The sequence below is a fragment of the Ahaetulla prasina genome, chromosome 1, assembly GCF_028640845.1.
Source record: "Ahaetulla prasina isolate Xishuangbanna chromosome 1, ASM2864084v1, whole genome shotgun sequence".
NCBI lineage: Eukaryota > Metazoa > Chordata > Lepidosauria > Squamata > Colubridae > Ahaetulla > Ahaetulla prasina.
The window spans coordinates 164,449,897-164,471,284 of record NC_080539.1 but is presented as its reverse complement, the minus strand read 5'-3'; the positions used below and the strand labels follow the sequence as shown (position 1 = coordinate 164,471,284).

The window sequence follows — 21,388 nt, the reverse complement described above, 5'->3', positions numbered from 1 at the left end:
TAACTTCGTTTATATGGATTGTTGTGAACCACTAATATTTTATGAGATGGGTAGCTGTATAATTCTGTAATCAATTAAAAATAATTCCCTCATTTTTAAAACATTAAAATACAGTTTATATTCAATTTATCTTAATCCGTAACAAAATACAGTTCCATTGTTAAGTGAGAAAATTGTACAATTTTCTCTAATACAGTTATTTATAATTTGAAATGTTACAGGGATTTTAAAAATGTCAGTACAAAATAGATTAGTGGGAGGTGTGGCCAGCATCACGGCAATACAATGGGCTCTTCAGAGGCTCCTGAAGTACCGTTGACATCTACGTTGTCCAAGGGTCTTAAGTGACCTAAGTCGTCCTGTAGAGACGACAAACAAGAGGAGCACGGACTGACCAACACAGGGAGATCGCAAAATTAATTCTTTGTGGGACTTAGTTTTGAATTAACTTGTATAAGATTGTGTTTTTAATGCATATTTTCTTTCATATTAAGAAAGATCATGTTTCTTTCATGTTTCTAAAGATACATTTTGTTCAAATCCAATAACTTTATGCAGGAGTATCTGAAACAGCTGCATGAAATTCGCCAACAGTACCGGAGTGAAGTAAATGAAATTCGTGGTAAAGCACTTAAGGTAAATTTCTTTGCACCAGATGGTTACTTGATGGGCTGTGGAAAGCATTGGAATCAGATTATTTGCAAAGCATATTAGCCCAAAGGGCAGATCTTCCTTCAAAGCATTAAAAAAGTTGCAAGACTAGTATAGATGCTTCAAAAGCTGTTCCTGCTGTTTTGAATATGTGTGTGCATGCGTAGACAACAGCACCTCTAATGAGACTGCACAAAGCAAAAGTGGCTGTCCATGCACATCGATGTTCAGACAGCCAGGAACAGCTCTTGGAGCAACTGTTCAAGCCTTGCAAAAGATGTGGCTGTTTCAAAGCTCCAAAGAAGATTTATTCAGACTAACACATAATGCAAAACCCCTCTTTCAAATGCAGGGCTAATGTGTACCACATGGATGGCTGAGGAAGGATCAAGGGTATCAGATGACAAAATATGTATATGATGTCATTCATATAAATGCTATAATTTAATTACTTGTGCTAGGATATTTGGATATAATGGCATTTATATGCTTTTATCATTGTGTTTATGTGATTCGGGTGTCGTTATGGTTAGTAACAGGTGCTACTGGTATACGGCTGTTATACATGTTTTTCTATGATTATAAGAATCTTTAATGTAATAAATTAAAAACTTGTCTTAAATTGAAAAAGACTGAGAGATTCTTGAAAGAAACACAAAATAATTTTTCATCTTACATTCATACGGAGGAAGGGATCTCAACTTTTTTTACAGTATCATTATATTTATGGAAGCTTTGTTTCTGGATTGCATGGATAAACTTATCCAGCTTCTAAGAATTCTCTTTTTCATAACCTCCTTTTTAAAAAGTTATTTCTCAAAGGATTTTAGGACCCTCCTCTAGTGTAGTAAAAATGTGTCATTATAAAGGTTCCTAATATCTTAAAAACAATTAAACAACCAATTTCCAAAAGTGATTAGAAAGGAAATATATAAATCTTGTGTCCTTTTGTAGGTGCCAAACCACGGCTTGAACTATGATGGTATTACCTCATCTCCCAGAACTTTAAACCCACTGGAGACCACTGTTTTGTGGTCTCCTCATGAGAAGCAAGTGTCTGGAGCACTTATTGGTGATCCAAGTCCACTCCTTCTCCAGAGAGAGAAATTGTTAAAGAGTCAGTCCGTTCACTGGTTCTTCATCCACTATGGTTGTCCTCTCTGCCCTCAGCGGAACCATCTTTTGTTTACTATTTCTTCCTTAGAAGTCCCAGAGTTACAGTAAAGTTACTTTGCATAGTCCTAAGTGTAGCTTGCTTTAATGCAAATACTCTGCAAGTTTAGAAATAATATTTGGATATTATTATTTGGGTGGAAATCCATATTCTAATGCTGTTTTCTGCAATCATTTATTTATTTTGTTATGACACTGTAAAACTTCATTGGCAGTATTTTCATGTAGAAGAAAGTTTTAATGATTATACTTAGTATCCATCTGCTGAACCTAAAACATGTTATGTTTATGACTGTTACCTTAAAGGAAAATAAAAACCTAAGGGAAAAAACCTATATTGTGAAGCAAGGAAAGAGTGATGACCAGTCTGTTCCTGATACTAATTATGAAGAAAGAAATGAACCAGGCCAGGTATCAGCACTTTTGGTTTTGGTACAACCTTTTCTTTTGGTTTATTGTATATTGTTCATTAATGGGAAGAACTCTATTTTTGTTTGAATAAAATAAAAGTACAAATAAATGATCTTATTGTTATACCCTGTTTCCCCCAAAACAAGACATCCCCTGATAATTAGCCCCATTCGGACTTTTGAGTGTATGGCAATAAGGCCAAGCGCTTATTTCAGGGTTCAAAAAAATATAAAACAGGCTCTTATTTTCGGGGAAACACGGTACTTGTTTAATTTTTTTAAAACAGAAAAGTGTAAATTTAAGTTTTTAGTTATACTGTGTCCTTTTCTGTCTGTCTGTTTATTCTGTCCATCCGTCTGTCTGTCCATCCATCCATCCATCCAAGCTATTATAAAAATATTGCATGTGGCATATACTGGGATAACTTGAAAATACAAATCTACATCAAAATTAACACAGATTAAGAATGCTAACAGATTCGGAAATAATTGTTAAAAAACTGGTGGTTGAAAACAAACCCCTTCCATCTACAGCAAATAATCGGAAATCTACTAAAATAGAGTTGTGTCTTTCTGAGGGAGGGGTGACCTTGGCTCCTGTTTAGGGCTTTGGGCAAATGGCCAGATGACCTGATGCCACAAGCTGGGCAGGCTAAGAATCTTGGATTCTTTTTTCCTACCCTTTTTTCGGGATTTGGAGGTTAAAAAGTAAACTTAATCTCATACTCCTTGTAGAAATGTAAGATCCATGCTGCTTGTTTTTAGGTGAGTTGATTAAGCCACTGCAAAGCTGAAGGCACATGTTTTATTCCTTAAACATCTGATCACCTGAAACAAGTTTCAAAAATATCAACCCTTGAGGGTGAGAGGCTTCTGGTGCCATGCATGTAATATTAGGACATCACATCTATCACACTGCCCGTTCTTGTAGTAGTAAATCCTGATTTATGCTCTTTCACCCTCTACTAAAGTATTTTTAAATGATTCTGTAGAACAGGTTAGCATTCATAAAAGATTCCTTCTGCCCAACCATTATTGTTTTTATTAACGTTTTTTGTTATTTTTATTGTTATTATTGTTTTTATTAACGTTTTTTGTTATTTTTATTGTTATTATTGTTTTTATTACTGAAGCCTATTAATGCTTGCATACTATATCTTTTTAGTACAAATAGATATAGTATGCAAGCATTAATACGCAGTTTGCTTTTTTTCTCCTCTTCTCTCCCCAGGACATGGAACAAAATTTGAAACAAATTGGACTGCAGAGATCGCAGGAGAAGAACAACCCAGAAGTACAAGAGAAAGCAAAGGTTTAATTTATACATATCTATATAAAATAATAATACCACCTTTGTATTATATCATTTCAACTGGAATATTAATATCGGTATCTCTAAACGTAAAAGAATGAAGAACAAGGGATCTTTTGCTTTCATTTTGCTCTAATGGATATCGCAGCAAAGAGAGAAATCCCTTGTTTGTTGTCCTTTTTACTTAATTTTCTTCTTCCCTCTTTCTAGAAGGAGAAAAATGATTGTCCATTTTTTATGTTCAATAGCACAAAAAAAAATGATCATTTCTCTCTCTCTGCACTAACTTACATTTTAGCTATTAATTTTCTATGGCAGCAGTGATATATTTTTGCATTTTATTTTTCAGGGAGGTGTAAAGTTTCAGGTTGATCTAACAGATGATGCAGCAGATGAGAACAACATCCAAGAAGAAAATGAGGTATCATTTTGGACCATAGTTACACAGGTAGTCCTCAACTTACAGTCACAATTGGGTCCAAAATTTCTGTTATTAAAGGAGACATTTAAGTTGAGTTTTGCCTCATTTTACAACCTTTCTTGTCACAGTTGCTGAGCAAATCACTGTAGTTGATAAATTTGTAACCCAGTTGTTAAGTGAATCTGGATTTCCCATTGACTTTGTCCGAAGGTTGCAAAAGGTGATCACATGACCTTGGGACACAGCAACAGTCATAAACATGAACCAGTTGTCAAGCATCTGGATTTTGATCACACATGATCATGGAGATGCTGCAAAGGTTGTAACTGTGAAAAACAGTCATTTTTCAGTAGTGTTGTAACTTTGAACGGTTACTAAACAAACTGTTGTAAGTCAAGGCCTACCTGTATTTGCAATTAATGATAAGATTGTTAATGACCATCAATCTGTGCATGGAGATTCCCTGCCTATGTAAAGATTATGTGTTAAAGCAAGGTGAGCGTCCCACAGTGTTCTCTTTTTTAAAAAATTGCGGTTATACAGTATGGAACTTCCTACCTCATTGTTTGAAAAAATCTTTAGATATCACATCCACGGAATGTACCCTGAGCTGGAAAATAACACAAGCGCTGCCATCAAAATAGGCTCCCATTATCTTTATGCTGAATTGCTTTGTTCTTGTGTGTAGGTGTGACATTGACACCGTTTCTACAGACAAGCTGGCACATTAAAAACAAAAAGATAATTGGAGTTATACAGCACTTCAGATTTGAAAGTGCTTCAGGGTGCAAAAGTAGTATCTGTTTGCAATTTCTTAAAGTCATCTTGCATTTTCCCGCAGCTATGCAATCCCAAGAAAAGATACGTTTAATTTACGCAGCTACAGCCATGTGTTAGATTAAGTGCTGGCACGTTCTGAAGTACCATTTTGCCTGTGAATCTGAACCGCTGTGCCACCCGTTGTTTATTGAGTGAATTTACTTAAACAAATACAGCTTGTTTTAGCTTGAAAGATGGAATTGCTTAAATTCATTTTTCTTACTTATAATGACATCTTCCTCAGCTATACAGGCTGTCAGTATTTTTTTCTCTTGGTCCAGATTTTCCTACCAATCTTTATATTCCAATAGGAGAAGTTATTACCATCAACATTCCTCTGCCAAAATCTCTCATTGCTGCATCTGGCTTTTAGGAAAAGCCATGTTTCAAGGGCTAATTATTGAAATTTCCCTCTGGCCAGACTTTTGCTTGACTCCTGGTTCTGTTCTTTATGCATAGCTTTGTATAACCTTTCAACAGTTGACTTCGTCAACTGCCTGACCTTCGGACCTTCCGCTGCAAGTTGAAGACTTATTTGTTTATTCGCGCAGGACTGGCATAGAAATTTTAATAGCTTTTAATATTTGATATAAATTTTATGGGGTTTTTATGGTTTTAAATGGTTTTAATTTTGGCCTTATATTTAATAAGTTTTTTAACTATTGTTTTATTGTGTGTATAATTGTTGTTTATTTATTTATTTTGGCTGTGAACCGCCCTGAGTCCTTCGGGAGAAGGGTGGTATAAAAATCCAATAAATCTAATCTAATCTAAATCTAACATGGCTTTCTGTTTATTGTCTGCCACTGTCTGTCTTTAGATCTTCTTAGCAAGATTTTCTAACTAAAAGGCTTGTTCTTTCCTTAAATTTATTTCACTGATTTTTGTAACCAACTGAACTCCTGGTATTTAATTTTCATTTGAACCATCTCTGCCATAGCAATTTTAGGCAAAGCAAGCACAGTGGATTTATGTTTCCATACAAAATCTAAAAAGATAACTATGTAGCTATTAGGGCTCTGCCCTGATTAGAGCAAACATTTTGTGTGATCCCTCCTTCCTTCCTTCCTTCCTTCCTTCCTTCCTTCCTTCCTTCCTTCCTTCCTTCCTTCCTTCCTTCCTTCCTTCTTTCTTTCTTTCTTTCTTTCTCCTTCCTTCTTCCCCCTCTCTCTTTTTCTTTCTTTCTTTTCTTATTCTTTTCTTTTCCTTTTTTCTTTTTTTCCACACCCCTCTCTGCCTGTTTTACCACATTAAAAGCGATAAAACCATAACAATAAGAATACAAAATTGTAATTAAATGTATTCAGAATTATAATTAAAAGATGGGAGGAGAAGGAAGCAAGATGCACAGGTTGTGACATGGGATCTATTAGTCCATCCATCTATATCCATGTAGTCATCTTTCAGCATGAACCAGCTTTTCTTTTTGGAGTCTAGATTGATGCACAACTCTATTTGTTGCTTTATAACCCCCTGGAGGACACTCACAGAATCTAAAAAAATTCCACAAACATACAATAAAATAAAGTATTACTACATAGACTTTTTTAGTTACACCATATGTTTCCATGAATTAAGATAAATACAGCATCTGTCACACAGAAAATGTGCAGATCGGCACATATAAACTTTTGAGTCAGGTTATGATTTCTATATAAAAGGGATTCTTAAAATGATCAACAGAAAATATGGCATTCCCTCTATGCAATTTCTTTCTTCTCATAAAAATTTGAAGGGAGATTATGTGTTATTTCAGTGAATGTCTCACTGAAAAGCATATAATAGATGATATTTGGTAATTCAATTTGTCTGGTTCTGATGTTATTTCAGTGCTTTTGCTTCAATAAAACCCACAAGAATGTAAGTTAATTTTTTTCAAAACAGATTTTTGTGTGTGTTTGATTTCAGCAGCATGATAAACTTAATGAAACACTGACTTTTGAACATGGAGAAAGCCTTAAGAAAAAACTGGAGGAGGAATTATGGCATTGGAAGATGGGTATGCTTCTTGAAATTATTAACATTGTTATCAGTCAGATAAAATCACTGGAATCTACTCGCAGTTAGACTCCAGCTATGTGGTTTTCAGTAGATGACTTGTTTGATTATTTGGGCTTGGTTTATGTATGTACCCTGTTTTCCCCAAAATAAGACATCTCCTGATAATAAGACCAATCAGGCTTTTGAGCTCATGGCAATAAGGCCAAGCGCTTATTTCAGGGTTCAAAAAAATATAAGACAGGATCTTATTTTTAGAGAAACACGGTATGTATCTATGTATGCATGTATGTATGTATAAAGGTAGGTAAGGTAGGTAGGTATTTATTTTAGAACATTTATATAGCTTCCTACTCGCTCATAACAACTCTAGGTGGCTTATAAATGGTAAAAAATACAAAATTAAAAAAATAAAAAGATAAAAAATAACCCCCCACTCTATTTCCTGAGGAAGAGGACAGGATCCTTGGGGTATTGCATCTTTCCATCTGTATGTTAGATTCGTGTCCCTCCTAGTAGGTCCTAGCTATCCAGGAAGTTATATATAGCTGGTTTCAAGCAGTGGAAAATACCTCTTTGCAGGAGGGTGTGATTCCTCTGGCCTTGAAGGAGGCTGTGGTCTATCTATTCCTTAAGAAGCCATTGCTGGACCCAGCTGTATTGGACAGTTTTGGGGGAAAGTTGCTGGAAACGTGATTTGCCTGGTAGTAACCTTATAAACCTTGCATGCCATGGGACTATACTTGTGGGACTGCCACCTCATGGTTTCTGCCTCCATTCCTATGTTCTGGGTTCTTTTAGTGAAAAAAAAAACACCTTACAGAACTTAGAAAATATGTTTGCCTGTCATGATGCCTGTCCTTTGGAACAGCTCCCTACCACCCCAGAGCTATGGATAACCCTAACCTTACTTGGCTTTTGGAAGGCTATGTGTCAGCCCTGGAGGCCACCTTTCTCTTTGGAACTTCAGGGCTGCCATATTTAGTGCATAGGCCTGCTGTGGAAAAATGAGAGGGGGGTTGCATGGACTGGGTAGAGACATATAGTCATAACATTCTTTTCTCTGGGAGTCAAGGACGTTCAGCCTGCACCTGGAGAGGCGTGACTGGGAAACATCTCCAGTTGGGACGACGGATTGATTGGACCATGTGGTGGACATGTAGGTGCAGGAGAAGGGATTTTGGTTTTCCTTTGGATGGGGAAAACCTGGAAGCTTTCAGATTAAGGTTTTCCCAGATGTGCCAATATGACATCTCTAATAAAATGGAACTTTGAGGAACTGTCTGCCTCGGAGTCTTACTTAGTTGGGGGTGTTATTTGGAACCCTGGCACTGTGAAGATCTGACTCTTTCCTCAGGCACTAGGGCTCAGATGATAATTTATTGATGCTTTGAGTATATAGGCTACAGGGGAAACTGTTATTTTTACAGGGGCTGCAATTTACATTTTGTTTGTGTTTTTAATAGTAATTTCTGTTAGGCTTGCTAGCCAGTTTTTTTTTTTGACAGATGGACAGACATAAAGAGTTGATTAATCTATCAATCAATAATCATGTTCTTATTATAAATAGTTGCACTTCCCCATATCAAATCTCTGTTTTTTAATAAATTATATTTTTAAGAACTGACTCACTTTCCTATTGTAGAATGTCCACATCTATATTGGTCATACAGGAACTGCAATCTGCATTTGATCATCTTGATAATGTTTTGAGAAAAGTGTGTGTTAGTCCCAGGGCAATTTAATACTGATTATTTAGTCCAGAATAATAATAATTTAAAAAATTTTAAACAAAATTTTATCATAAGACTTCTTTTTAAAAAAAACACCTCCTAGAAGAAATACAGGTAGTCCTTGACTTATGACCACAACTGAGTGCAAAATTTATGTTGCTAGGTGAGGCATTTGTTAAGTGAGTTTTGCTCCATTTTATGACCTTTCTTGCCACAGTTGTTGTGAATCAGTGCAGTTGTGAAGTTAGCAATACAGTTCTTAAATGAATCTGACTTTGCCATGGACTTTGCTTGTCAGAAAGTCCCAAGAGGTGATCACATGACCCCGGGACACTGCAGCCATTATAAAATATGAGTCAGTTGCTAAGTCTGAATTTTGATCATGTGACCGTGGGGATGCTGCAACGGTCATAAATGTGAAAAACAGTCTTAAGTCACAGTGCCATTGTAACTTTGAATGATCACTAAATGAATGGTTATAAATCAAGGATTATCAGTAGATAATGGCATGAATAAGCTATAGTTAGCATCAATATTTTACCCTTTCAGAAAAAATAATAAAGATTTTTCTCCTTAGAAGTTGACAATGAAGATGTGATAAACGACAGAAAACATTGGCAAATCTCAACTCCAAAGACACTACTGAATCTCTTAGAAAATGCAGATAGCACATCTGTATGGAAAACTATGGATGAAGGTGATCTTTCCGAAATATTTTACTTTGTTTTGAATAAAATTTGTTAATTATATCTTCAGAAATGCAGTGCAATAGACCTTAGCTTTCCGTTCTGATCTAAACTATTATTTCAGTAGTTTTCACAATATAAGAGTCATGGTGGTGCAGTGGTTAGAATGTACATTGCACGCTAATTCTGCCAATTGCCAGCAGTTTGAATCTCACCAGCTCAAGGTTGACTTGGCCTTCCATCCTTCCGAGGTTGGCAAAATGAGGACCCAGATTGTTTGGGGCAATAGGCTGACTCTGTAAACTGCTCAGAGAGTGAGATTTTAAGTGCTTTTGCTATAAAGTATTCATCTTGGTTATACAAGCTGGACACCAAGCATCCAAAATGCGATCATGTGATCATAAGAGGGGATTGCGACAGTAGTAACAGTTGTAACTTCAAGGATGCATTCAAGGATGCATCATATGTAATTTTGAATCTGTCATAACATAACTAAGTGATCAATCATTAAATCCAGGACATATAATCTTGGTTGGAGGATAATTCAGTAATTTCTAGGAGTAAAAAAAGGGAGGGATGAAGAAAAATGGAAATGTATCACAAAGAGGATCAAATCCAGGGGTGGTATTCAGCCGGTTCTATCCGGTTTGGGCGAACCGGTAGTGGCAGCGGTGGGATGCTCTGCCTACCCGCCTGGACCTAATCACGTCCCATTTTTTATGCTCTGCGCATGCACAGATGCTGTGCATGCATGGAAGTGATGTGCGTGAGCGAAGTGAGTGCGTGCTCACATTTGCAAACCAGTAGCGAAGGTAAGTGAATATTATGTTAATTTTTTTTTCAAAATACAGGTAGTCCTTGACTTATGACCAGAGGTGGGTTTCAGCAGGTTCTAACCAGTTCTAGAGAACTGATAGCAGAAATTTTGAGTAGTTCAGAGAACCGGCAGTAACAATTCTGACTGGCCCCGCCCCCATCTATTTTCTGCCTCCCAAGTCCCAGCTGAATGGGGATTTTGCAGTAACCTTCCCCTGAAGTGAGGTGGGATTGGAGATTTTACAGCATCCTTCCCCTGCCACGCCACCAAGCCATGCCACACCCACAGAACTGGTAGTAAAAAAATTTAAAACCCACCACTGCTTACGATCACCACTGAGCCCAAAATTTCCATTGCTAAGCAAGACAGTTGCTAAGTGAATTCTGCCCCATGTTAATGACCCTACTTCTCACAGTTGCTAAATAAATCACTGCAGTTGTTAAGTTAGTAACATGGTTGTAAAGTGAATCTGGCTACCCCATTGACTTTGCTTGTGCTCACGTGACATTGGAACACTGCAACCATCGTAAATATATGCCAGTGGTTAAGTGTCCGAATTTTTATCACGTGACCAGAGATGTTATAATGATTGTAAGTGTGAAAAGTCATAAGTAACTTTTTTCAGCGTCGTAACTTTGAATGGTCATTAAACAAATGGTTTACCTGTCAAGGATTACCTTTATAAGGAATGAAACATTTTTGCCTCAGCTGGACAGGTAAATGAAATACATTCTGAGTTCCCTGATGCCAGGAAAAAATGGAGCCCAAAATTACCAAGTACTCTAATGAATCTGTTAGCAGAAGCAGAATGCACCAGTGACACCTTATGCCAAGCTGAAGAACTTAGTAAGTTGTGTTTTTTTTGTATCTTTTATTATTTAAAGCCCAGGATATCGCTGCATAACAGGTTGAACTTGAGTAGAACTAGAATAGCATCTAAAATTTGTATCCACTGGTATCTATGTACAGGTGGAAGAGTGGAATAGATACTCCTTCCATCATTTCCTCACTCCCCCAATTTCTGCTGCAGGGGATTGTGTAGAACAGGAGTGTCAAACTCAGTTTCACTGAGGGCTACATCAGGGCTGTGGTTGACTTCGGGGGGCCAGGCGGGCATGGCTGAGTGGTTGGGTGTTACCAACTGGATAGGCACAGCCAGCTTGACACCACTCGCCAAACTGCTGGCATATTTTGTTTTTGCACTAATCAGACCAGGCTGAAGCTACGCTGGCCTGATGTTTCCTCTTCGCTTTGGGTAGACCAGGCCAACATGATGCAGGACGGCCCCTTACATTTTCCAGGTTGGCCCCTGTAGGCCGGATCTGACATCACAAGCCGGATCTTGGGCCTTGTGTTTGACACCCCTGGTGTAGAATATATTTGGAATGTTCCAAGAAGGAAAGGGGAGAATTGTGCACAGGGAAGTAAGCGTACTTAATCCTCATCCTAAGAGAGGTTATTCTACCAGGATAAGAGGAATAAATCTGAAGAATTAAATTAATTAAAAATAAGACAGGAATGTATCTAAATATTGTAAAAGTAATTTCTAAATATCATGTACATACAAAGAATATAAAAGTCACCTTAGGAAAAATGAAATCACAATAATTTGCCTGCTTGTAAGCAATAAATGATAATGTTGCAAAGTTTCACAGTAACGTACCCTCCCAAACTTCATACATATATATATACACAATTATATTAATTATAAAGATGATGTAATCTTAAACCAGCAATATTTACTTGGGTTTTTACATGAGGTAGCCTGATTTTTTAAATATATTTTTGCAGTTCTATTAAAATGATCAATTCTTCATAATGGGATTTTTTTTATATATGCAAGAGAGTGATCCTCCAGGCCATATAATCTATTTACTTAAAACATTCACTTTTTAGAGAAAAGATATTTTATTGATAACATCTTTTTAATTTTTCATCTCACTGTTTCTGGGAATTAAGTTCCATGGAAGCTATTGATGCCAGTTTCTAAGTAAATAGTCATATTAGGAATAAATGGATGAATCATTAAAATTGGTTAGGAATTTCAGATTCTTATGTAATTATGTATTCTTACCTTACAATGAACAACACAATCACTTTCACAATTTTTTAAAGATAGCAAGTAACAGAAAACAGAAGCTAATGTTTATACTATGTTGATAAACAATTCTAATAGCTTATTAAATACAGCTTGGAGAGATGTTGAAACTAACTCAAATATGAATATTTTGAGTTCATATATATCAAATATTTTCCCAAGAGTTAAAAACTAAGACCTTTTGCTTAGAAAAAACAAGTTTTAATTAAGGCTGAGCACAGTCAGTCCCGACAGGTCAGCAATGGAAATATTACATTCAACATTAAAGATAAAACTGCCAAGTTACACATAAATTGGATTCACTTGTCAACTTATGCCTTAATGTTTGGCTTTAACTTAAATCTATTCTGTGAGCTCTGCCACTGTAGCTTGTAAATCATATAAACCATGATTTATTGTTTAGTCGGTTGTGGGATATTCAACAGATCAGATTTAAGCACATAATACTTTAGTGCAATGCAAGAATCAGATCAAGTAAGAAATACATTTATGTAAAATTAGTATAGACTATGAATATGAAAGCAGTCCTCCATCTATAGAACTGTTATTTTTTAATACAATATATTTTTGGTATTACTTCAAGCTATCTTGGTACATTTCATGAAATGGTACATGAAACGTTGTACATGAAATCACCATGAAATGAAAATATTATTCTTTCAGAAGAAACAATAAATCACCGGATTCCAGAATCTATTAAAGATGCTCCAGAAATTAATTTGGCTGCTAACCCAGATGAAAGCAAACTTGATCCAAGATATGATGATGATGATACGTAAGTCATTACAACTGCTAGATGTGTAACTTGGCCTTTTGAAAAGCTGGTTCATAGAAATTTTTCTTCAGCACTTTATAAATTAATAATAGTCTATATTTTAATATATGTACAAGTATGCAAAACTGACAACCACATCAAATACATGCATTGAAACAGAACAATAAATTAAAATACTGCCAATCAAAAAGAAGTTTGCTCTACATATTCTAAAAAGTAATGGAAGAGGTTCATCAGCCCACATACAACTGAACTCATGTTTTAACATACGTTTAACTGATGACATGTAAATTGATTGAATAAATATGAGTCATGATGAGCAAAATTGTTGTGATGAGTTAAATTTTGCAGTTATCTGATCAATTTTATGTACTTTTATGTACACTGAGAGCATATGCACCAAGACAAATTCCTTGTGTGTCCAATCACACTTGGCCAATAAAAAAATATATTCTATTCTATTCTAATTCCCAATTCAAAGTTAATTGTATGAATGGGCTTATAAAATATTACACTGCACATATATAATTCATGTATGTAATAAATTCTGCTGAGATAACAAAAGAGCTTTCATGCCCCACGTTGAGTTTATTAGCTGACTGGAATTGTGTGGAACTGTGAATTTGTGTAACTAAAGGCCTTCATGATGACACTATCACCCCAGTTTTTTATTTACAATGGATTCAAATATATACTACACAATAGTATGGCAATTGCTATAGAGATGTGATATTGTTTATTTAATGGAACTATAAAAACACGTCTTTCTATAAATATCATTTTGACAGATCTGCCCAAATCATAATCCTGATTCAGATTCTGCATTCAATCGAGTCTGTTATATAGATGTTATGTACATATCACCATTGCTAGCTCTAATGCTCAGAAGTGTTACCCTATTTGTAAACATAGCATTTTGGTAATTTAGTAAAAACATAACACCATTTTTGTTCTTGTACAGAAACTTTGAAGAATCTGAAGATGAACTGAGAGATGAGCTAGTGGAATCTTTGGAAAATGTGGTTACATCTCTAGAGGAGGAGATTTCAAAAAGTCCAATTGAATCAGCAAACACAGAACAACAAAAACAATCAATAGCCAATAGCAAACTTAGCAAATCTAACGACATCTTGGAAGATAATAATTACTTGACTGGAGAAAAACAAAGTGCAATCAGTTAACACATTCTTAGATAATAAATACTTAAGAATTAATAATAACCAATTGTATGTATGTTAAGACCCGAGTTTAGAAAGTGAGTGCTTTATCTTTTCTTTGCAAATTTTACACAGTTGCCTAGTATACCAACGTAAAAATCTGTAGAGCTGAAATTCTTCTCTGTCTTGGGTTGCGTATATCTCTTTGCCATTAATAAACAGTCACTGTAGAGATACTTTCAAGGATGCATCTCAAAAACCAAATTTATAACACCAATAAATACTACTCATCACCATGTTTCATTTTTTGGATGAAGACAGATCTTAATCTAGATCTAATCCTCAATGAAATGGTAAACCTGGATCTGGACTAGACTAATTCTGTTGTTGGCAAGAGAGCTTAAGTATTTAAATTCTCCAATGGGGGAAAAAGTTTCAGTATGACAACAAAAGTTAAGATTATTTTAACCTAACTTTGTTGAACATACTAATTTTATGAGTGGGAATTCACTTTTATGTGCCTCTGAAATCCTTTATATATATAATGTATATATAAAAATTGATTTTTCTGAGATCATGTTCATTATATATACTATCTGACAACTTTAGATAATGTATAATTTGAATGGTTTCAGATGACAGGCATTTTTTAATAAACATTATTTTGACTTGGCAATGGAAGGTTTTAGGCATTCAATCTTGGATTAATTATATCAGGGGTATCAAACTTGCAGCACACGGGCTGGATGTGTCATAGGCTGGCTACACCCTCCCCCATTTTAGTGAAGGGGGAAAAGTTACAATATGTCACGTGATGACATCTCACCTGTTTGATACCCCTGAATTATATAGATTTCAGTTAACTAAAGAATAGATTATGGGAAGAATTAAAATAATGTAATAGATTTAAGCCCTAATACAATTAAATCATTAAAATATATGCTCAATGCTATTATGACAAGAATTAATCAATATTGAATGCTGGATATTTTGTGATAATTTTGGGAAGTGGGACCTTAAATACTGACATTATAAAATAAAAATCTGTCAAACATGCTCTAGCATGGTATTTTTAGTATTTAAAGAGTAAAATCTTTATTGCACTAAAAATAGAAACGTAGAACATTTGTAGTGCCATAATAACTCAAGTATGTCATATATTTATAAGCAAAATATTTTATTTAAATAGCTGCTCTACAGATAATAGGAATGTTTCCTCAAATTCTTCATCAGCAAACCTCTTCACAGATTCACGAGCACTTTGTCTGATCTGCAACCGTTTTGCAGGAGACAATGAAAAGATATCAGCCATAGAGTCTGCATAGCCATCTTCATCTTCTGCTAGAAATCCAGTAATATTCCTTTCATAGGGTACCACAATATCTAATTTTGGGCCTCCAGAATTGTGAGCAAGAATAATTGTGCCAGCTGCCATACATTCAACAATTCCTACAAAAGACATAGAACATTGCTGTTAATACTTTAGTTCTTTCATTCTTTCTCAACCAAGAATGCCATTGTCTATTGCAACTTTGCACACAAAAGAAAAGGCACAATTTAGACTCATATCTTTTCTGATTTTAAAGTAGCACATGCACCAATGAAAATTTGAAACAACTAGATAAAGAATGCTCTCCAAAAACTAATCATTGGAGTTCATTTCTGTGTTTATCCTAAGCTTCCAGTCCTGATCCTGCAGTCACAATAGCCAAGTACATTACTCAGAGGAAATTTAAAGACATGGTCTTCATGACCGGCACCTCTTGCTTCAACAGTAAGGGGAGACCCTGGGCAAGAGGCTTTAACCAGCTTTGACTGGTGCAATATTTTCAGCCCTATCTGAAGAACAATACCTTAGCAACAGTAAGTCCTGCACTCTATACCAGGCTACCTTTGAAGACAACACAGAAGCAATAGGAGATACTGAATGTAATGTCTTGACTGAGTAGAACTTGATAAGAGTTCTACTCAGCACTGATTTTGAAGTCATATCATTGGTTGCTAATAAGCTTCTGAGTTAAAATGTACTGAATGTACTGTTATATGAAATTTGTGTTAATATTGGATTGATTTAATATTGGTTACCGCTCAGTCTGCACAATTGGGACAGGCTATAGATACTATGAAATAAATAAATTTCAGAGAAATGTTTAATGTGTTGCAACATACTAGTATCTCTCTCCTATCAAACATTTCACTGTTATGGGTTTCTGGGGAGATTGCCTCTTACTTGTTGATATTTATGTCTTTATTTAAAATTCCTAAGTATTCGATTTCAATATTTAATAGAGTTGACAATTTGGCCATGAATGTCAAAAATATTAAACAAATTAAAGTTAATCATGTATAATGTTTATGACATTATGCAAATCACAACAAGTAGCATTTGCTACTTTTTAGGACTAACAGAGAAAACCTGAGATAATCACATAAAATCTTATTGAGAATAATTAACTGGTTATTAATAGCAAGTATTCATGGCAGTTTATATACCATTTTAGATCAGGCCAGTATAATAAATCGCCATGCAAATTTGATGTATTGAGGACGGAATGTCACTTTTTGATCTCAAAATGCAAATTAAATCTCAGTTATACAATCTATTTTACTGACTCAAATTTTCTAAGAAGCAGTTTATAGAACATACACAAAAATACCTACCAATTCCAAAATGTTCATTCCACATGGTGTGAAGTCCAATAGTTGCATCAGCCAGATGCCACTTTAGTTCTTTGAATGGAATATTAACTTTGAATTCCACCTTTTCTTCAATGCCTAACTCTTGACAGAGCTTCTTAAGTTCATTTACACGCTGTTCATCATCTACGTTACGACAGCCCCCAATCAAAATAAGCTTTGGCAATAGTTGCTGTCCTTCAGTTTTTGCCAACAATTTAGCAAAGGCTCTAATCTGCAGGGAGTGGTCCTTCTCTGGCCTGAACTGGCTTACAGAAACAACCGTTGGTTGTATAATCCTGTTTTCTTCTTGTAGTGGAATATCCAGGAAAGTCTGTACATCACAAGGTGGATACACAATGCTTGTGCGGTCTCTACACCTCCAGAGGGAAAGGATGTGATTGAGAGTCCATGTAGAATTAACCATGACAGTGTCACTGCAAGAACCAACTAGCCCATATAGGGAAGCAAAAAAATAATAATATACAAGTTTCATTTTACTTAAGAGGGGATTTTTTGTGATAACGGCTGCATTATTAAATCGTGCATGCTGATTCCTGACCACAGAAAGCATATCAGTACTGATTGTAGGATAGTGAACGTAACATCCTACTCGGCAACCTCCCAGATATTTAAAGAGAGGAAATGTGAATGCATAACCCATGGAGTCAATGTAAATATCAGGGATACACTTTGTAAGAGCTTCCCAGCCAAGAAACAGGGATCCTATACTCTGACCTAACAGAGTGAAATACGGATACCGGGAAGCTTCTACTAAGTCGCGCCTATTTAAGAACACAAACTTCACAGGGTGTTTCAGTCTGATGTTGAATCGCTGGTGTGCACCTACTAGAATATTCTCAGCTGTAGTATCAGTATCACCTGTGTAGACAACGTAGGAGGCATTCTTGTACCTGGAAATAAATTTTTCCTATTAAAATATTTCAGATACAGACAACATTTTGTTCTCTTTTCAGCCAATTTTAAATCCATGCCTTAATGCTATATAATACCTGGATATTTAAAAATTACTCCCAAAGCTTTCCCTATCAGACTTTGCAGAAAATCCTCAAAAATATTAATAAATGAAGGGACCACATGAATGAACTTATGAGTAATTAATCTAAGTAGCTCCCAACTGCAAGAACCCCTCGCAGACTGTTATTCTTTTTTATTTACAAATCTTTTAAATGAGGAAAGATGATTAATTATACTGTCACACTATGTTCATAGCAGAGTTCTATAGTTGGTTTCTTAAGAAGAAATTACATGCTATATCAGCTCCAATCCACTTAGGGCATCACACAAGATTTTACAAGGCCCACCTCACAAAAGTAGGTAGGTAGGTAGCTAGACAGACTGTTTGTTTGTTTGTGTATGTGTATGTTCTAAATTATATTCCAATCATATATGTTTAAATCAATTCTAAATTAGATTTGTGACAATGTAAACATAAGCATGGTGTACTGATGGTTTTTTCCTTAAGTGTATTCACTGTTATCTGAGAATGGTCCCACATGAGAATTCATATACTACTAAAAGACTCATTGTCATGACCTTTAACTGGGTGAAATAATGGAAATTACTGTATAAAAGCCACCATGATACATCAATGGGGTACAACAGCTTTGAGGGAGATTTCACATTGTCACTAAAAATAAACTTTTGTTTTCAATCTCTACCTCAATGTATTCAGTTTTGGGCCTGGGCACACAAGGCAATGAACCGAGTGTTGGGCTGGGACAACAACAGGGCAACAATTTTTGAACCACGGTACCTCAAATGGGCTAACTTACTGGTTGTGTCCAAAATCTGGGATCCATGACTCCCAAGGGAATGAAATGTGTGGAAGTTTGGGCTGCTTCAAGTGCTGCTTCTTCATGGCTGTCACATGATCTTCATTTTTCAATGTTCTGTGACAGTTTCCCAACCAGCTCACAATCCCTTGTTCCCTCTCCTACCCACCAGCAGCCACTTAGCTGCCTGGAGGGGAAGGAGATTTCCAATGCTTCCTGCCAGATTCCCACCAGAAACTCAATGAGGCAATCAGAAGTCACTTCTACACTCACTGCACTCTATTTAGGTAAGGAAATATGTTTGAAACAATAACCCAACAGGAAGGGTATGAGATGTTTAGTTAATTATATACATTTGGCTCAAAACTGACCTACTCTTCAATATCTTCATCAATGAGTTAGATGTGGGGCTAGAAGGGGAACTCATCAAATTTGCAGATTGCACCAGGTTGACAGGAATAGCCAATACTCCAGAAGATAGGCTCAAGATACAGAAGATACAGTAACACATATATTTAAGCATGAAAATGTGTTTACTTACTTTTTCTGTAAAGCTCTCAAAGCACACCATAGCACTCTCTCTCCACCACCACCAGCATTACAATATGGATGGAAAAATGCAACTACAAGTGGCTTTTTCCCATCATTTCCTGGACGCATTTCCAGATCTCTCTGTCGTTGAAGCCAGAATCGTAAACCACAGAGTAAAAGCAACAGACACAGAAATAAACCTCCACTTAATATCAAGGCAGGTATAATCAATGAATAGAGCAATCTGGAAAAAAAAGAAGATGGGAAGTTGAAATATAGCCTTAAGACACCATGCTGAACTCTGGAAACTATTCAGGAACTTAGAAAAGATAAACAATGCTTGAAATGTTTGTGTTCTTAATAATAACATATATTAATGCTGTCATCTGTTTAAGTAAATCAGCTATGAGGGCTAAAAGTACAAGATCATCATCCACAGCACAGAGCAGAACTTAAATTTTACAAATAAGCTTGAAACAAAAAGTCAATTTATTTGATCCCCCATTAAAGAATGTGTTTGTTATCTCACCAGTTACCATAAAGGGGTATTCTCCCGCACAGGTGGGGAGAAGTAAGATCACTAGCAAACTCAACTTTAGCCAGCTTTCAAAACCAGTACATATTCACAGATATTGTAGGTTCAGCCATAATGAATAATACATTTTTATCAAGAAACCATCTACTGTATTACAGTATCTATGTAAGGGCTACCTGTGCGGTTGCTCTACAGCTTTTATATGTACTCAGCAATGTAGTTCTGTGACAGAGAAGGGGCTTTGCATGTCTGTGTATATTTAAATAACATCAAGCCAGATGGATTGTTATCTCAAGGCAATGAACATACCTAATACTCTCACTTCCTATTTTCCCCACAATATTCTGTGAAGTGGGTTGGGCTGTTAGACAGTGATTGGCCCAGGGTCACCCAGCTCGCTTTCATCCCTAAAGGAGGTCTAGAACTCATAGCCTCTTGGTTTTCTGGCCCAGCACCTTCACCAGAACACCAAAATAAAGAATCGATTTGCTCGTTTGGGTTAACAATAGGAAAGGATCCAATTTCAAGGCATTTTCTAATAACGGTATCTAAGCTGCAACAACCCTTCCAATCACAAGTGGTTTTATTCAAGACAGATAGTGACAATGCAGATCTATCACCATGACTGCTACTGATTCTTGAATCAAGATATTCTGTTCCCAATGGTAGGAGCATCCTGGTAAAATCCTAGGCATTTCAATGAAAAAGGGGCAAAAAGGCTGATCTGACAAATTCATACACTTGAAGAATAAAAAAGGAGGACAGAGCATACAGGTAGTCCTCGACTTACAACCGTTTGAAGTTAACAACAGCACTGAAAAAAGTGACTTATGACTGTTTTTCATACTTACGACCCTTGCAGCATCCCCATGATCATGTGATCAAAATTCAGCTGCTTGGCAACTGGTTACATATTTACATGTGATCCCTTTTTGCAACATTTGGACAAGCGAAGGTAATGGGGAAGCCGGATTCACTTAACAACCGGGTTACTAACTTATCAACTGCAGCGATTCACTTAACAATGGAGGCAAGAAAGGTTGTAAAACGGGACAAATGTCTCGGTTAACAACAGAAATCTAGGGCTTGTGGTCCTAAGTTGAGGACTGTGTTGCCCTCTTTTTTTGAGCAGAAGATACACGTTTTGGCTTAGGTCTCTTTCTCTCTAATTTTTAGCTTTTAGAAGAAAAACGAACTACAACACTTACTGTACACAGACATTTAGGGCTGAGAAAATAAAGCGTGAGAGATTTTCCTGTAGTTTCCGCTTTACGATGAAGACGCTACCTATTCCGCTTCGGTTTGCTAGTCCTTGCACTTGACGATAGGAAAGGAATCTAGGAAATGTTACACCGTGATGCATCTGTTACTCTTTTAAAAAATAATCACAACGTCCACTCTCACCTGAAAAGCTGCTTGAAAGCCCCCATTTCGGGAAGGACCGTCTCCTTCCTGGGCCGGAAGTCGTTGGTCCTCCCGGACGCTCTAGCCCTGAAACGACTGTTCCCTTCCCATACGGGTTGTGGATGCTGACGTGGTTGTAAATCAGAAGCGGCGGAAACTATGGCCCCCTTTATGACTCGTGGACTTCAACTCCCAGAATTCTTGGATTTAAAGTCCACGAGTCATAAAAGGGCCATAGTTTCCCCCACTGCTGGACTGTCAATGAATGCCTCTGATCGTTGATAGCGTTTCATGCAGAGGGACCAAAACATGTAGACGCACCTGTTTCCCATAACGATTCCAGATTTACAATATCTGCCTCTTCCTTGTTCAAAGAGAGCTACGATCCTTTCCTAA

The 21,388-nt window shown here is 36.3% G+C and overlaps 2 protein-coding genes across 4 annotated transcripts in view; one reads left to right on the top strand and one right to left on the bottom strand.

Moving 5' to 3' along the window:
• The window catches only part of NEK5 (NIMA related kinase 5), a 29,102-nt gene extending 13,791 nt beyond the window's left edge, over window positions 1-15,311 (top strand). Inside the window, exons 15-23 of one of the 2 annotated variants that reach the window (XM_058179917.1) lie at window positions 559-636; window positions 2,131-2,235; window positions 3,466-3,546; window positions 3,896-3,967; window positions 6,695-6,785; window positions 9,095-9,214; window positions 10,729-10,866; window positions 12,782-12,893; window positions 13,855-15,311. In XM_058179917.1, coding sequence (XP_058035900.1) covers window positions 559-636; window positions 2,131-2,235; window positions 3,466-3,546; window positions 3,896-3,967; window positions 6,695-6,785; window positions 9,095-9,214; window positions 10,729-10,866; window positions 12,782-12,893; window positions 13,855-14,074 — 1,017 coding nt within the window. In that variant the 3' untranslated portion in view covers window positions 14,075-15,311. Of the gene's footprint in view, window positions 1-558; window positions 637-2,130; window positions 2,236-3,465; window positions 3,547-3,895; window positions 3,995-6,694; window positions 6,786-9,094; window positions 9,215-10,728; window positions 10,867-12,781; window positions 12,894-13,854 lie in introns of both variants that reach the window. The other variant, XM_058179909.1, reaches the window with a different exon arrangement.
• Window positions 15,207-21,140, bottom strand: ALG11 (ALG11 alpha-1,2-mannosyltransferase). Of its 2 annotated transcripts, none has more exons than XM_058179942.1 (4): window positions 20,993-21,140; window positions 19,064-19,297; window positions 16,712-17,640; window positions 15,207-15,499 (listed from the first exon to the last, which is right to left on the bottom strand). In XM_058179942.1, the coding sequence occupies exons 1-4, from the start codon at window positions 21,016-21,018 to the stop codon at window positions 15,228-15,230; spliced, it is 1,461 nt and encodes a 486-aa protein (XP_058035925.1). In that variant the 5' UTR covers window positions 21,019-21,140; the 3' UTR covers window positions 15,207-15,227. The 2 variants fall into 2 exon arrangements, with proteins under 2 accessions (XP_058035925.1, XP_058035914.1); XM_058179931.1 differs by lacking the exon at window positions 20,993-21,140 and adding an exon at window positions 20,797-20,986.
• Between the last annotated feature and the right edge of the window lie 248 nt (window positions 21,141-21,388).

Coding starts and splice junctions, on each gene's coding strand:
- ALG11 (XM_058179931.1), bottom strand. CDS start 20,951: ATGCATCACGGTGTAACATTTCCTAGATTCCTTTCCTATCGTCAAGTG. Junction 17,641..19,063: donor TTGAGAGCTTTACAGAAAAA/GTAAGTAAACAC, acceptor ATTTATTTCCAG/GTACAAGAATGCCTCCTACG. Junction 15,500..16,711: donor GAATGAACATTTTGGAATTG/GTAGGTATTTTT, acceptor TGTCTTTTGTAG/GAATTGTTGAATGTATGGCA.